Here is a 16,171-nt window from a genome sequence, read left to right on the forward strand (position 1 = left end):
GGAGCCGGGCGCCGGGAGCCGGGAGAGCGCAGGCGGCTCTCTGCTCTCTGGCTCCCCCTCGGTGCGGTCACACGGGCTCCCGGGGAAGGGTCTGGCCTGCCAGACGGAGTCAGACTCCGGGCGGCGCTGCTACACACACTGTCCGTCCGCGGGAGCGGCCATTCATCAGCGGAAAATAAAAAGGGGGCAGGAGGCGGCGGGGTGGAGAAAGAGAGGGAGAGAGAGTGAGAGGTTCATCCAGGGGAAATCTCTCGCAGTCCGGTCCAGCTCCACTCCCGAGTCCGCGTCGCTGCTTGACGCCAGCCCCGGAGCCCGTGTTGTGGTGAGGGAGAAAGCGGCCCGTCGCAGCCGCTCTTCGGCGCCGGGAGCGGCGAGGATCCCGGCTGGAACGCTCCCACCATGGCCGGCTATGTGCCGGGTCAGATCCCCAGCACCTTCGCTGAGGAGAAGGAGTACGTGCAGGCCTACGAGGACGTCCTGGAGAGGTACAAAGGTAATGAATAACTCTTGTGGAACCACCGCATCCTGGTGGGGAACCAGCTTCCCTTCTATCGCCCGGCGTCCGCCCATAGCCTCACAGAATGGCTAGCAACATATTTTCCTCCCCTGTCTGTTCGCACTGCCGAACATTGGGATGCTGCTCATATATTTTGTTTCCCCCCGACCCTTCGTTTTATCTTGTCCGAGGTACGAATTAATCGCCAGAAAAGGTTGCTTTGGTGTTGATGACACAGATCCAGTGTAAATTGTTTAAATGCCCTCCGTTTGTAAATGGGGAAACCTACTTCCAAACCCGGCTAGGCTTTGATTCTCAGTTTTGTTAGGGCATAATTGTTCGTCAAATTCATGACGCCGTCGTTTCTCGTGTAAGTGATATCCCAGTGTTAATTTTTCACACCGTAATGTATTTCTGAGAAATATTACTGTGTTTGGAAGATTTTTATTAATTATCCCTGTGCGGATTATTTTAAAATACTGTCTGATATCCTTCTATAAGCCTGGTATTTTCTGTCTGAAAAGTGGATTAGTATTAAGATTCACAAGAAGAGCAATGACTCTCAAATTAATCTCTTTGTCTTTAGATAATGTTATCAGCAAATTACCATTTGGTGTGATGGGTTTGCTTTAAGCTGTACTGCATTAGACAGATATATTTCATACAAGGTAAACGGTTGGACTCTGGATAACGTTTTTTTTAAATCGGAATATTTTTCTTCCTTTAAACCTGTGTCATTGGGTGGTTTTGCGAGGTGTGTCAGACCTGTCTTGGGAGGCGGCTGCATTGCAAGTTCAGACTTACTCTAACAATAGGAAAAGGATGTTTCTGGACTAGTGATATGTCTCAGAAATTCGCTTCCTGATGATGTAATAAATCTGTCAGCCAAATCTGAAGCTGTTTGGGACAGTTCTATTTCCAGAGCGAAACTTGTAGTTGAAATTTAAAAAAAACAAAACCGCAGACAAAGATATCCCGTGTTGAAATCTTCCTGCATATCCTGATTACTTGTGTGGCGGTCTTTGACGTTTCCTATTGCACTTAAGGTACATTGTTTAGCGGTTCCTGATTTCTAATGTAGCACCATCTTAAACTACAATAGTTATAATATATTCTGCAGCGGTTAGTAACTTAATATGCGCTCCTAACTGTATATAATTCATATCACATTAAATTGAAGTATTTTAAAAATACATTTTAACTCGTTACAGTAATGCAGTATCCCTTTACCTTTCTACTCTGCTCCAAGTTTAATCTGGGCTGTTGGGAATGAGCCACTCTGTAGACGCATGCGTATTAGCCACGGGGCCCCGGGTTGATTGTAGGTTTAGACACAGGTTAAATGCTAATATCAACATCCGGGGTCCAAAATGTGAATGGCTTGTGACCAATAATTGACATTTTTTTTAAAGAAAGGTTCTCCTCTACAGACCAGAATAAATTGCTTCCACTCTGGTTCAGAGGTGGAACCTGTGTGATTGATGTGGGAACATCAGGCGGCGTTTGATGTTTCATGGGTGTTGTGTGCACTTGCCATTTTCCCTGGGCTTCTCCATTCCTGGCAGAGATAAGAGGTTCAGCTGCCCACTGTGTTTCAGTTGGGGCAGCAACAACTCCTTGAACAGTGTTCAAGGAGTTCCTGGACTTTGAAACTAGAAACTTTCAGGATGTATACAGTATTGTATACATTTCTCTGACATTAAATGTACCCATTGATTGATAGAATGGAGTTCAAGTCTGCCATTGTTCAAAGTAAATTTATTATCAAAGTACATAAGTGTCGCCATATACAACCCTGAGATTTGTTGTCTTGTGGGCATACTCAGTAAAGCCAAGAACCGTGTTAGAATCAAAGACTGCACCCACGGGGCAGTCAGAGTGCAAAAGACAACAAACTGCAAGTACAAAAGGAAAAAAAAAGTAATAATAATATCAAGAACATGAGTTGAGTCTTAGAAAAATGGGCTATGGGTACCCTAGGTAATTTCTAAAGTAAGTACATGTTCGACACTGCATTGTGGGCTGAAGGGCCTGTATTGTGCTGTCTGTCGGTTTTCTGTGTTTCTGAGAGTCCTTGAAAGTGAGTCCATAGGTTGTGGGAACAGGTCAGTGATGGGGCGAGTGAAGCTGAGTCAAGTTATCCCAACTGGCTCAAGAGCCTGATGGTTGAGGGGTAGTAACTGTTCCTGAACCTGGTGGCGTGAGTCATGAGGCTCCTGTACCTCCTTCCTGATGGCAGCAGCGAGAAGAGAGCATGACCTGGGTGGCGGGGGTCCCAGATGTTGGATGCTGCTTCCCTGCGACTGCGCTCTGCGTTGTATTGTTGGGACTGGGCTTCAGTTTGAGGAGCAGGGATGCATGTGTTCGCTTTCTTTTAACATAAGGAGCCTGAAGTGCACAGGTAACATGGCCGTGGCTGAGTGGCAAGGAGAAGAATGGGAGATCATTTCTCTTGCTGCTTGAACATTAAAATCTGTGCAATCACACTCTTACTCTCTCTCCTTCAGACCCCTTTATTTCCTTACATATTTGTTCTCTCTTCCCTGTCTCCATCTCCATCTCTCTCTCACTTAACCCTGCCTCTCCCTTTTTCCCTTTCTCTCTCCAGGTGATCTCCTTGGCCCTCTGGTGGGCACGTTTAATTGAAGATATTTGATCATGAATATTTTGGCTCCATCAAAGCCCTCAGCCATCAGGATCATGAACCAGTGGGGATCATTTCATTCAACTTCACTTCCATCATAAGTACCATAGTACAGGCAACTCCTGCATTACGATAGATTGTGTAATCAACATTTGCCCGTGTGGTGCTCACAAATCACTACCAAAAAAATCTAGCTTACAGAATAACAATTCATTGTTACAAAATTTATGTGGGGGGAAAAGTAAAAAGTAAAGGTTTTTTTTGATGATTCCACTACGGACCATTGGAAAACTGTCTCCAACATTATCACTGACCTCATCAACTCTGGAGAATTCCCATCCACTGCCATCAGGCTCATAGTTCCCTAATCCCGCACTGCTCGCTTCTACCTCCTACCCGAGATCCACAAGCCTGACTGTCTGAAATAGGCCTAATGTCTCTGCCTGCTCCTGCCCCACTGAACTTGTGTCTGCATGCCTCAACTACATTCTATCCCCCTTGGCTTAGTCCCTACCTTCATCTGGGACACTTCTTGTGTTTAAGTTTATTAAACTCTCTTGTCGTTACACAGACGACATGCCTTGGTGTTACGGAAAATTATTATATGGATGATTTTCTAAGAGCACAAGCCCCACCGTGCACTGTGTGAGTTGTTTATAAATCCTAGAAGAAATTTGACTTTTATTCATTTAACTTTACATCAGCAGATTGAGAGGTGATCTATGAGAAATGTGTAAAATTGTTAAAGGTCTTGACTGGGCAGATGCAGAGTTGATTTTTCCCTGGCTGGGGTATTCAGAACCAGAAGGCAGGATCTGAAAATAACAGGTCAAGCAGAGGTGAAATTTCTTCATTCAGTGGGTAGTTGTCTTTTGGAGATCTTTACCAAATATCAGTCATTGAGTGGGAAATTGGATATTATAGGAATTGAGGGATTTGGGATGAATGCAGAGGAATTAAAAGAATGGCAATGATCTTGTTGAATTGTGGGGTAAGCATGAGAGCCTTATTTGTTTTGCCCTGAGGTTTGAAGGTTGAACTTGGCTTACAAGGTGCTGACTCCCAAAAAACTGCTAGTTTCTGACATCATTTTAAGTCATTTAGAAACATAATTTGAATGCTTTCCAGATTTCTTGAGATCAGACAGTTTCCATACTACTGGGGGCAAAGGCAAATCGGTCAGGAAGAGCAGCTGGAGTGAAGAGTTGACATTGTTTGGTCACTGAAAACTTTCCTGAAGTTTTTGTCAACTTCACTGAATATTTTTAGCAAATGTGCTATTAAAATCTACAATGCACTGACTAATATTAAGCCATCGCATCAAAAATAGTTGCATTTTTGCACCTGTTGTATAATTACACCATTCGTCAAATTTCAGAGATGCTCTTGAAAAGGTTTTGAGTACGCGTTGAAAAGGTTTTGAGTACGCTTTGAAAAACCATGGTTTCATCTGCTGATTGTCTGATATTTTTAAATATATATTTGATTGTTTTCAGATTTATTTGTGGCAAGCCTATCAGTGATTTATTGAAGAGTAGTCAGCCCCTGCTGTGGTTTGGAACTTGTTATTTGCTTTGTGTTACTGGATTGGCTCTACGTCCCTTCATGCCTTTTGTGTTGATATATTTCATATCTTGTTGATTTTTTTTGGAAATATGAAGTTAGATCATGACAATGTGGGGCAAGATGTTGGAAATCTGGACTACTAAATAATAAAGTTCATGAAATACTCCGTGTTTTTTTTTTGGTTTTTCTTGTGTTCAATTTGTGAGCTCATGAGGCAAGAGAAAAGTGTGATTCTAAGCCCACCTGCAGTGTATTTCCCTGTCTTGTTGTCTACTTAAAGATTTTGGCCGAATTCTATACTGTATTGCTAAAGGTTTTGTATTCAATGATACTCCCAACTGAAATGGAAATCAATGTTCATATTAATTTTTTTTATCAGAGTTATTGCAAGTCATTGTTTAAGGCATTATAGCTATTCCTGGCTGGAGTATCACAATACAGCATTTGCAACTTGCCATACCTAAAATATTTGGTCTGTAAGGAAAAAGAAATCACTTCAGAGTGTTGTACATTAAACTGATTCATTGAACAAGAGAACATTCTCAAAAGTGTGGCCAAGAAGGTTGCATGAAATTGTATGTCATACTCTGATAGATCTTGTGATTGTATTAATGGATGGAATTCAATTTTTGGGAGGATTGGGGTAGAGAAGAATTTTTATAGTTCTCACAATGTATGCTGGCATTTCTTTCATACTTGGAGGCTGCATGGCAGTGTAGTAATTATTATAACTGTTTACAGCGCCAGTGATAGGGGTTCAATTCCTGCCACTTTCAGTCAGAAGTTTGTACATTCTCTCTGTGAACATACGGGTTTCCTCCAGGTGCTCTGGTTTCCTCCCACATTCCCAAGATCTTTGAGTTGGGGTTAGTAAGTTGTGGACATGCTATGTTGGTGCTGGAAACATGGCGGCACTTCAAGGCTGCCCCCAGCACGTCTTGGGATGTTGTTCATTGACATAAGTGACATATTTCACAGTATGTTTTGATGGTCATGTTATAAAGGCTAATCTTACTGGTCATATCTGGGGGAAAAAAAAGAAATGACAACAAACTGATGACTTTCTCCCAGGATCCAGTAACATGCTGTCCACTCTGTGACCTCTCAGTAACCTGTCCTTGCTACTTGCTATAACGTTTGCTTGTCCAAAATTCTGCTGCTGATAAATTTTGGTCCAAGCCCGATTCGCCAACTACAGCAGTGTTTGATGATCCAGATGAGCTTGTTGCTCAGACGAGGTTTACCATTGACCAGAATCTCAACTGAACCATCCAGAAATACCCTGGCTATAAGAGGCAGATGAATGCACAAATGTATTGCAGGTAATAACTTGTCTCCTGGCTTCGACTGTCTGGAAGGCCCAGACTGTAAGCTTGTTGAAATGGTTTCCATTTCATGGATGAGTAGAGTGCCAACAACTCCTGCTTGAACGGTGCCCTATCAACCACCCAGAACATTCCCTCTCTTCAACATTCAGATTTTGATTCATTAATTTATCACATGTATATCAAAACATACAGCGAAATGTCATTTGTATTAATAACCAGTGTTACCTCAGGGTGTGCATGGGGCAGCCTACAACATCGCCACACATTCTGGCACTAACATAGCATGCCCACAATGCTCGGCCAACCAGCACAGAACACAATCAAACAGCAAAACAAGCCCCATTACGTGCCCACAATCACTTCTCCAGTCCCACAACGGGCCGTCCCCAACCTCCAATGGACTTGCAGACATTGGGCCTTCAACTTCCCCAGCCTACTCGCAGTGGACTCGGGGCTGTGGTTGTCAGGCCTTGACGTCCGGGCTTCTAATTGACCTTTTGGGCTTCGATCTTCCGTATTGACCCCAGGGCTTGACGAGGAAGGAGGATCTTGGGAGCGCACTCTGAGCACTAGGTCTCGAACACTGGACTCTGAGGAGCCGGACCCTCGTCGTTGGACAGTGACTGCAGTGTGTATCGTGCACAAAATACTTCTGGAAACCCCCTGATCTCTGCTGCCATGATCATGCACAGAAACAGCAATGCCTACAAGATCCTTTCCAAGTTGCTGCTATCCCAAAGTGGAACTATGTTGCCCGCGTCCCTCGCGGCTGCCCGCATCCCTCATTGTTGCTAAGCTCCATGTCCAACAGCACCATGGGAGTATCATCACAAGGAGGACTTCAGAAGTTCCAGAAAAGTTGCTCACCCACCTTGTGGGCAGTAGAGGATGGCCAATAAATTTGGTTCTTGCCAATGATGAACAGATTCCAAAAATTAATATTTAAGAATAAATAAAGCAACTCCCTGCCTACAACTTGCTTTTTTTTTCCCAACTCTACAGGAAGTGTTCAAGCCCCAGGCTATGATTCGAATATGTCGTTGCTGGGTTTTCCATTAGGATCCTGACTTTTCGTGCCACAAACTTCATTTTGTTGCGTAGCAGATGCATTTTGTGCAGTTGCGTCTAACATGGCCTGGAATTTGCATACTGATAATAAATTTGAGAAAGTCTGAAGGTGCTGGAAATCCAAAGCAGCGTGCGCAAAATGCTGGAGGAACTCAGCAGGTCAGGCAGCATCCACGGAACTGAACGAACAGTCGACGTTTCAGGTTGAGACCCTTCATCGGGACTGAGAGGGAAGGGGGAAGATGCCAGAATAAAAAGGTGGGGTGGTGATAGGTGAAGCTTTTTGCCCTTCCTGCCCATCTAGCTTCACCTATCACCTTCCAGCTAGCCTCCTTCCCCACCCCCATCCTTTTCATTCTGGTATCTTCCCCCTTCCTTCTCAGCCCGAAACTTTGGCTGTTTATTCATTGCATACTATTGTTAGTCTTTGCCCATTAACAAGACGAATCAGCCTCCGCTGCATGGATCTTAAATTCACACATAGGTGGATGAACATGCAGATACCTATTGACACATGCAATCTAATTGCATACACATACTCAGCACATCTTTCCCTCCCCCCCCACCCCCGCTTTCCACAGGGATCATTCCCTACGCGACTCCCTTGTCCATTCGTCCCCCCCATCCTTCCCCACTGATCTCCCTCCTGGCACTTATCCGTGTAAGTGGAACAAGTGCTACACATGCCCTTACACTTCCTCCCTTACCACCATTCAGGGCCCCAGACAGTCCTTCCAGGTGAGGCGACACTTCACCTGTGAGTCGGCTGGGGTGATATACTGCATCCGGTGCTCCCGATGCGGCCTTCTATATATTTTCAAGACCCGATGCAGACCTCGCTGAACACTTATGCTCTGTTCATCAGGGAAAGCAGGATCACCCAGTGGCCACACATTTTAATTCCACGTCCCGTTCCCATTCTGATATGTCTATCCACAGCCTCCTCTACTGTCAAGATGAAGCCACACTCAGGTTGGAGGAACAACACCTTGTATTCTGTCTGTGTAGCCTCCAACCTGATGGCATGAACATTGACTTCTCTAACTTGCGTTAATGCCCCACCTCCCCCTCATACCCCATCCGTTATTGCCCATCCTCTGGGCTTCCACCCTCCCCCCTTCCTTTCTCCCTAGGCCTCCTGGCCCATGATCCTCTCATATCCTTTTTGCCAATCAACTGTCCAGCTCTTGGCTCCATCCCTCCCCTTCCTGTCTTCTCCTATCTTTTTGGATCCCCCCTCCCCCTCCCCCTTTCAAATCTCTTACTAGCTCTTCTTTCAGTTAGTCCTGACAAAGGGTCTCGGCCCGAAACGTCGACTGTACCTCTTCCTATAGATTCTGCCTGGCCTGCTGCGTTCACCAGCAACTTTTATGTGTGTTACTTACACATACTTTTGCTTTTGGACTCCCTTTCCTTCTGTCCCCCATCAAACCTCTCCCAGCACATGCATCACAGTCACACAGCGTTTTCCCTCCCAGATCCTTTTTTTAAATCCAAGTTTCCCTTCTCTCCAGTGTCTCCTTATTTTACCAAGGCCGTAATAGGCTCCTGACCAGGCGGCAGTGATGAAGTGGCTTGTGACTATGGACTCACTTGCCTGAGCTTTAATTCTGAGTGTTATTTGTTTAATTTCTATTGTTTGCATGATTTGTTCTTATTTTCACACTTTGGGTGACTGACAGGCTATTTCAATGGCTTCTATTGGGTTTCTTTGTTTTGAGGCTGTCTGTAAGAAGACGAATCTCAAGGTTCGATGAGTGAACTTTGAACTCATTTTTCCCCTGCCCCTCCCAGGCTTCCTGACTGCACTTTTCTTGCCACCTTCAGGGTTTCCTAGCCATTCTTTATTTTTCTCATTCCTGCAATCTCATCTGTTTGCTCCCATTGGTCACTTCTTATTCAGCTCAGTCCCAACAATTGTCCCTTGACTGATGACCGTCCTCTCTGTTTGCTCTCGGCCACCAAGCCACCAGAGGCCTACACTCCTGCGAAGCCTCCATTGTGAAAATATTGGTATAATTGCTGTTATCTGGACGGTGCTGCTTGGTGTCGCAGAGGCTGTTCAGTTGCTGAACAGCTGGCAGGTTTTGCCAGATGATGAGAGTTCATCATGCAGAGATAATTCCTCATGGCCATTGCCATGTTTCAGATCGAACCTTTCATCGCATGACTAAGGAAGTGCTGCATTGCTGGTGTTAAATCAAGGACAACAATGATGCATTAAAAAAAACTGAGGAAAATTGGGTGTTTTATCCTTGCTGTCTTGGCAAAGTAGATCCTTATGTCAGACTGCTCACACACATTATTTGAACACTTTTTGATACTGAATGTAAAATTAGCTGCTATTAATCCAACATTACAATAATGACAGGACTTCATTGTTTTGTAAATATTTTGCCCAAGGTAACTCAAGGACTATATAAATATTGACATTACAAAAATTAGATTCAGTATGCAGAAGCAAGACATGACCTAAATCCTTGTAACAAACACAAAATGCTGGAGGAACTCAGCAGGTCAGGCAGCATCAGTGGAAAAGAGTAAACAGTCGGCATTTTGTGTGTGTGTTGCTTGGATTTCCAGCATTGGCAGATTTTCTCTTGTTTGTGATTGACGTAAATCCTCGTGTAGCCTTTCGTCAGCATTGTTGTTCAGTCAAAGTAAAATTCCCTTTATTTTGCATAAGTGATAAGCCCCAGACTGTAACTTCTGGTGAGCTTCGTTTCGCAACGTTAGTATGCTGTACCCCCCACTACTGAATAAAATTGTCGTGTGTTACTTGGTACCAAATTCAGATTTCAGCTATGTTTTGTCTAGTCAGAGCTTTCAAATGTTGAGCTTTAAAGGAATGTTTTAGGGAAGCTGGATTATGAGTCAGTTCTTCTTAAGGGAAATTTTTGTGAAGTGAGATTTTAATTTTGATCTGGCAAATATCACAAAAAATTATTACTAATAATTGCTAAGACCTAGCTGATAGAACACAATTGTGAGTTGTATTCTGTATGCATACTTTTGATATTGTACTTTGAATTTTGTGGATTCGGTTTGAAGGTGTGTAATTATTGAGGGTGTCAGAACCCTCAAACCTCTTGAATCCAAAATCTAAACAGTTCTAGAGTAAGCTTGTATTTACTTATGTGACGAATGAAGAGCACAATCCTGTTCTGATGTCACAATTTCTCACTAAGATTTAGTGAATGGTATGTCGCCTACATTGTGAGTTCTGCTGGTATAGATCTTGGCAGTGTGAACATTTTCTCCATCCCAATTCCCCACTCCTGTTTGGTTCTTAACAATACAAACAATAGTTAGTACAACGCTTTACAGTATAGGCGACTCGGGTTCAATTTCTGCTGTACATTCTCCCTGTGATTTTGTGTGTTTCCTCCAGGTGCTCTGGTTTCCTCCTACAATCCAAAGATGTACCGGTTGGTAGGTTAATTGGCCATTGTAAATTGTCCCACGATCAGGCTAGGATTAAATTGGTGGCGGGGGTGGGGGAATTGCTGGGCAGCACAGCTCAAAGGGCCGGAAGGCCTCTTCCACGTTGTATCTGGATAATAATAAATCTACGTCATTGGTAATTGAAGAAAGTCGAGCTGTTAAAAACCAGACTCCATTTTGGCTGAACTTGCAGGTTTGGTTTTTCCTTGTGTCTTCTCTTTAACCTTGCCTTAAATCTCTGTCCTGAATTTATGATTTGTCAGCAAGAGCAGATCAACCTTTGAAGGTATAAATGTGTCAAATTGACGAGAGAAATTTCCTTGTTCAATTCCTGACCTGAATTCCTTGCCTAATCTTGGGCAAGGTAGTAATTGGAAAATAGTATTGCTTTATCTGATTATGAAATATTTGAGCAATAAATGACTCAAGAGTTGGGAATCTTGGTGACACAACACAGGAACTTGCCCTTCATCCCAATTGACACTAATCCCATTTTATTCTCCACGTAATTCCACCAGAATCAAGTTTAATATGACCAGTATATGTCATGAAATGAGTTGACTTTATGGCAGCAGTACAGTGAATACATGATAAATATAGAGGAAAGAACTGAATTACAGTAAGTATGTCTATTAAATAGTTAAAAATAGAAACTTTAAAAAGGTAGTGTTCATGGATATAATGTCCATTTTGAAATTGGATGGTAGAGTGGAAGAAGCTGTTCCTGGATTGTTGAGTGTATGCCTTCAGGCTTCTGTACCTCCTTCCCGATGTCAGCAATGAGAAGGGGGCATGTCCTGGGTGGTGGGGCCCTTGATAATGGATGCCACCTTCCTAAGGCACCACTCCTTGAAGATGTCTTGGATACTATGGAGGCTAGTACCCGTGACAGAACTGACTAACTTTTTAAGTTTCTGCAACTTCAATCCTGTGCAGAAGCCCCCTCCGCCCCACCCCACCCCATACCAGACGGTGATGCAACCAGTAAGAATGGTAGATCTTACCAGTCGCTTGCATGCTGGGGGTGGGGGCGATGAACAGTAGCCAATACCCTACAACCTCCTGTTTGTGACAGGAAGCCAAGCAGTACGCCAACCGGTGGTGTAGTGGCATCTGCACCGGACTTCCAGGCAAATGGTCCCAGGTTCGAATTCAGCCGGCTCCTTGCAGGCTTTCCATCCATGCTGGGTTGAGCTAGCAACACGGCCTCGTTTATATGAAAAAACAGACAAATGCTGAAGAAATGTTAGGGTTGCTGCCCGATGCGCCACAAGGCATGGAAAGGAACAACGACCCAAGCAGTGAATGCCAAGTGATTTTTGATTAAAAGAATCTTGTAGGTAAGCTTAAATACCCCTTTCTAGTGGGAATTAATGGACATGGAACCCCTACTTTTTTTGTTAACCTGGTGTATGGGCTCAAATGCAGTTGTCAAATACTGATTTTTCACGCACTGCAGTCCGTATGACCTCCTTGTGAAAATGTGGAGCAATCATACTTCAGGAAAATAATGCAGAACAATGTCTTACTCAAAGCATCTTCTGTACCGTGTGCTGAAATTCTTGTACTTGTCAATGGTTTGTGGACTGGTCAAGGCAATGTTTTTGGAACACTTTGGTTAGTCACATCTTGTCCCTTTTACTAGTCTCCTGTTCTTTCTGCTTCCATTGTGGTACAGAGTCACAAATACTTGTCGTAAAAAGTGAATGTTTCAAATTTTTTGTTTGTTGGCCAATCTGTATGGTCAGGGCAAGCAAAGTAATATTTCAATTGTAGATCTAGAATTTGAATTGTGTTTCAAATTGTTAAAGCCCCACATTTATTTATCTTGTGTACTCCTAAGCTCATTACTATTTTAAATATTCTAAAAAGACCAATTCCAGGAGAGAAGTGACAGGCGTTTGTGGAATATGGAGTTGACATTTATTTATTGAGATGCAGGGGAATAGGCCCTTCCAGCCTTTCAAGACACTACCCAGCAGCCCACTAACTTAACCTGAGCCTAATCACAGGACCATTTACAATGACCAATTATCCTACCAACCGGTACGTCTTTGGACTGTGGGAGGAAACTGGAGCACCCGGAGGAAACCCATGCTGTCACGGGGAGAAGGTACAAACTCCTTGCGGGCAGTGTCGGGAATTGAACCCAGGTCACCTGTACTGTAAAGCGTTGTGCTGACCACTACGCTACCATGCTGCCCTGTGAAGTAGAAGGCAAGGAAAAAAAAATTGTGGTCTATGGTTTTGGGCGGTGACCGGTAAGGAACACCTCAAATATTTTGGGTGGGAGGGCTGTGGGAAATATGTTCAATTAATGTTGAACCATCTGTAATTGGACAAAATTGACCTGAACAACAGAATGTTGGCTAATTGGGATAGATTGTTTTGATATGGTAATGCTGAGGAGATTTAGGGAATGGATTCTGGAATTTGGTAGCTTGGCAGCTGAAGCAATTACAGGAAGATTGATGCCACAAAAAATCTTAGGAATTGATGGCTTTAAATTGAGGTGCCTAAAGGAGAGTGTGTGATGATCTCATTCAACTGTTAGAAAGATTAAAAGAAAGCCAGTACGATCTTTGGATGAGGTAAATTTTGAAAGATTGTTTATATGAAGTTGTGGGCACGTGGCCAAGTGGTTAAGGCACTCGACTGGTGACCTGAGGGTCGTGAGTTCAAGCCCCAGCGAGGCAGCATGTTGTGTCCTTGAGCAAGGCACTTAACCACACAGTGCTCTGTGACGACACTGGTGCCAAGCTGTATCGGCCCTTGCCCTTCCTTGAACAACATCAGTCTCATGGAGAGGGGAGACTTGTAGCATGGGCAACTGCTAGTCTTCCATACAACCTTGCCCAGGCCTGCACCCTGGAGAGTGAAGACTTTCCAGGCGCAGATCTATGGGTCTCACAAGACTAACGGATGCCTTTATTTATGAAGGTGTTCAAGAGATCAATAGTATGGTATAGTAATGTCTGGAAGGTATGAATGATGGCTTTATCCACAGATGAGTTGAGGCAGGAGGTGGTCTTCATAATGGAGGAAATGAATTTGAAATTTTACATGTAGTCGGTAAAGATCCTTTTCTAAATTTCCTTGTGAAAATTCCCCGAGAAGTGAATGAGATTGGGTCATGAGGTTAACAGTTGGTGCTGAAATTCCTAAATTGTGCTTTAGTTTCGTAATGTTCACTTGGAGAGATCTGCGGTTCGTCCAACTCTTGTTGCGTCGTTTGACAATGTTGAAGTGCTGTGGGGTGGAGAGGTGGAACTCAGTGCCACAGGGAACTGATGTCACGTCTTTAGATGATTTGATAACTTGTTAGCACAAAGGAATGGTGTGCAGTTCATCCGTTCTCCAAACTTGTGCACTTTGAGTCAGTTCCCTGCAAAATATCTCTTTAATGTTCTCATTAAAAGCTCTATCCAAGTGGAATTTATTCCTTGTAGAGTCAATCAAATGAATTCTTAAGAAGCAAATAGCTGTACTTTATAAAGGTACCAGCATCTACCGTGCAACTTCCCATAATCTTGTTAGTCACTTGCCAGAGCAGTGTGTACTGATTTGTGGTTCACTGCAGGTGCCTTTCCTTGTAAAGGTGGTCCAGTTTTAGTCATTTAGAAACTCCATGCCTATGTTCATTATAAACATTTAAGATTTAAAGTAGCTGGTTCATGCCACTTCACTGTGGTGAGTGTAGACTGTGTTATTTATGATACGCATGTTCTTGAGGGCCGACCTAAATACCCATTAAATCAATGGTCCTGCTATTAATTTTGTGCTTTGGAAGGGATTGATTGATTTATTTATTTATTTTGTAGCATGAAATGTTTCTGAACCAAGAAGGCTTTTTTATATATACTTTTTCATGTCAAATTAATACCATCATATGAGAGAACGTTTCTCCAGACCAGGATGTGAAGCACAGTAGTGCACATAACACACAATAACTTAGGAAAGCAAGGATGAAATCTGCAGATGGATTGTGCATAAATAAATAAAGTGCATAAATTAAATTAACCGGTGACACTTCAAAAAGTCTGACCTGAGAGAAGAAACTGTTTCCCATCCTGACCGTTCTTGTCTTTGTGCATTGGAGTCTCCTGTCTCATGGTAGAAAATCAAAGGGAATACTGGATGGATAGGTGGGATCCCTAGTGATACTAAGGGCCCTGTGTACACAGCACTCCTGATAAATAAGATCAGCTTGTTTTGATTAATTCATTCAACCTCTTTGGGCTCTGCACTTGGTTATGATTACCAAAAAGGATGCTGGTGTGTCATGCAGAATTTGTTCTGGGTAACTGAAATACATGGTTCCTGGTAATTCTAAAGATTAGGTCATTGTTTCTTTCAGCTGATCTGTTGTCACGTGCTCCCAAAGATTACTTACTGTAGTTGTCCCACCCATTTTAATTTACATCATCGGTTAAAGTTGAGCAATTGACTTGACTCTTGGAATGTAATTATGAATTTAAAGAGTTCTGGAAACTCTTAAATTGTGGATGTCAGTTATTATAGGAGTAATTTTCTTAAATGGTGAATGGAGAAGTATACTTGATAAGTAGGACTTTTAAAAGTAATTTCATGGACATATTTAATTATGTGTCTTTAAAGCATAGATTACCAATGAAGCAATTAGAATAATGATTCGGGAGAAGGGTGGCATCAAGTAAATGAAGGGTGGTATTTGTACTTCCAAAAATAATTGTGCTTTGTCTTTAATTTCAAGTTGTGCTTATTATTCTGAGGCGTAGTAATTCAAAGGCCAGCATGAAGAATCTGGAATTGTTACGTCCAAATCTCATCATGACAATTTGGTTACTCAGATAAATCTGGAACAAAAAGTGCAGTGGAAGTATATGATACAGAGGCTATCTGTTTTATGTCTATACTGATCAAGAATGGTACCTGGGTCATTCCCCCTTCCTGTATATTAATCCGTTGCCCTGCAATTGTAGCTCTTGAAGTGCTGATCCAGGTAAATGAAGTGCACGTGTTTGCGTCCTCACTCCTGAACCTGCATGGATATGTTCACTGTCCGCAATTCCAAGGCTTTCAAGGAGTCCATGTTCTCCGTATTTTATTTTAAATTTGCATAGTTTGTCTTTCTCACATTGGTTCTTTATTAGTCTTTATTCATGTAGGGTTTTCACACATTCTATTGTATTTATTTTTCTTGTAAACGCCAACAAGAAAACAAATCTCAAGGTGGCATGTGGTAGCGTATCATCATTATGTGCAGTGTCTTGTATGACATGGATGATCATGGTCTATGACCATGGTTGTTCTTAGCAAATTTTACAGAAGTAGTTTGCTATTGCCGCCTTCTGGGCAGTGTCTTTACAAAGACGGGTGACCCCAGCCATTATCAATACTGTTCAGGGATTGTCTGCTTGACGTCAGTGGTCGCATAACCAGGACTTGTGACATGGACCAGCTGCTCATACGACTATCCAGTACCTGTTCACATGGCTTCACGTGACCCTGATCGGGGGCTAAGCAGAGGCTACACCTTTCCTAAGGGTGACCTGCAGGCTAGCAGAGGGAAGGAGGACCTTACACATCTTGTTTGCTAGAGACATACAGGCATCTCCACTCTACCACCCATAACATATATGTATG

The 16,171-nt window shown here is 43.1% G+C and overlaps 1 protein-coding gene across 9 annotated transcripts in view; it reads left to right on the forward strand.

The window, feature by feature from the left end:
- macf1a (microtubule actin crosslinking factor 1a) overlaps nucleotides 1-16,171 on the forward strand; it is a 599,766-nt gene that overhangs the window by 54,590 nt on the left and 529,005 nt on the right. Inside the window, exon 1 of one of the 9 annotated variants that reach the window (XM_063033715.1) lies at nucleotides 202-493. The exons of the other annotated variants lie outside the window; for them this stretch is intronic. Within the exon in view, the coding sequence (XP_062889785.1) occupies nucleotides 400-493 (94 nt within the window). The 5' untranslated portion in view covers nucleotides 202-399. Of the gene's footprint in view, nucleotides 1-201; nucleotides 494-16,171 lie in introns of those variants that run through there. 9 annotated transcript variants of the gene reach the window in all.

This window comes from Mobula hypostoma, chromosome 26 (genome assembly GCF_963921235.1).
Source record: "Mobula hypostoma chromosome 26, sMobHyp1.1, whole genome shotgun sequence".
In the NCBI taxonomy this organism is placed as follows: Eukaryota; Metazoa; Chordata; class Chondrichthyes; order Myliobatiformes; family Myliobatidae; genus Mobula; species Mobula hypostoma.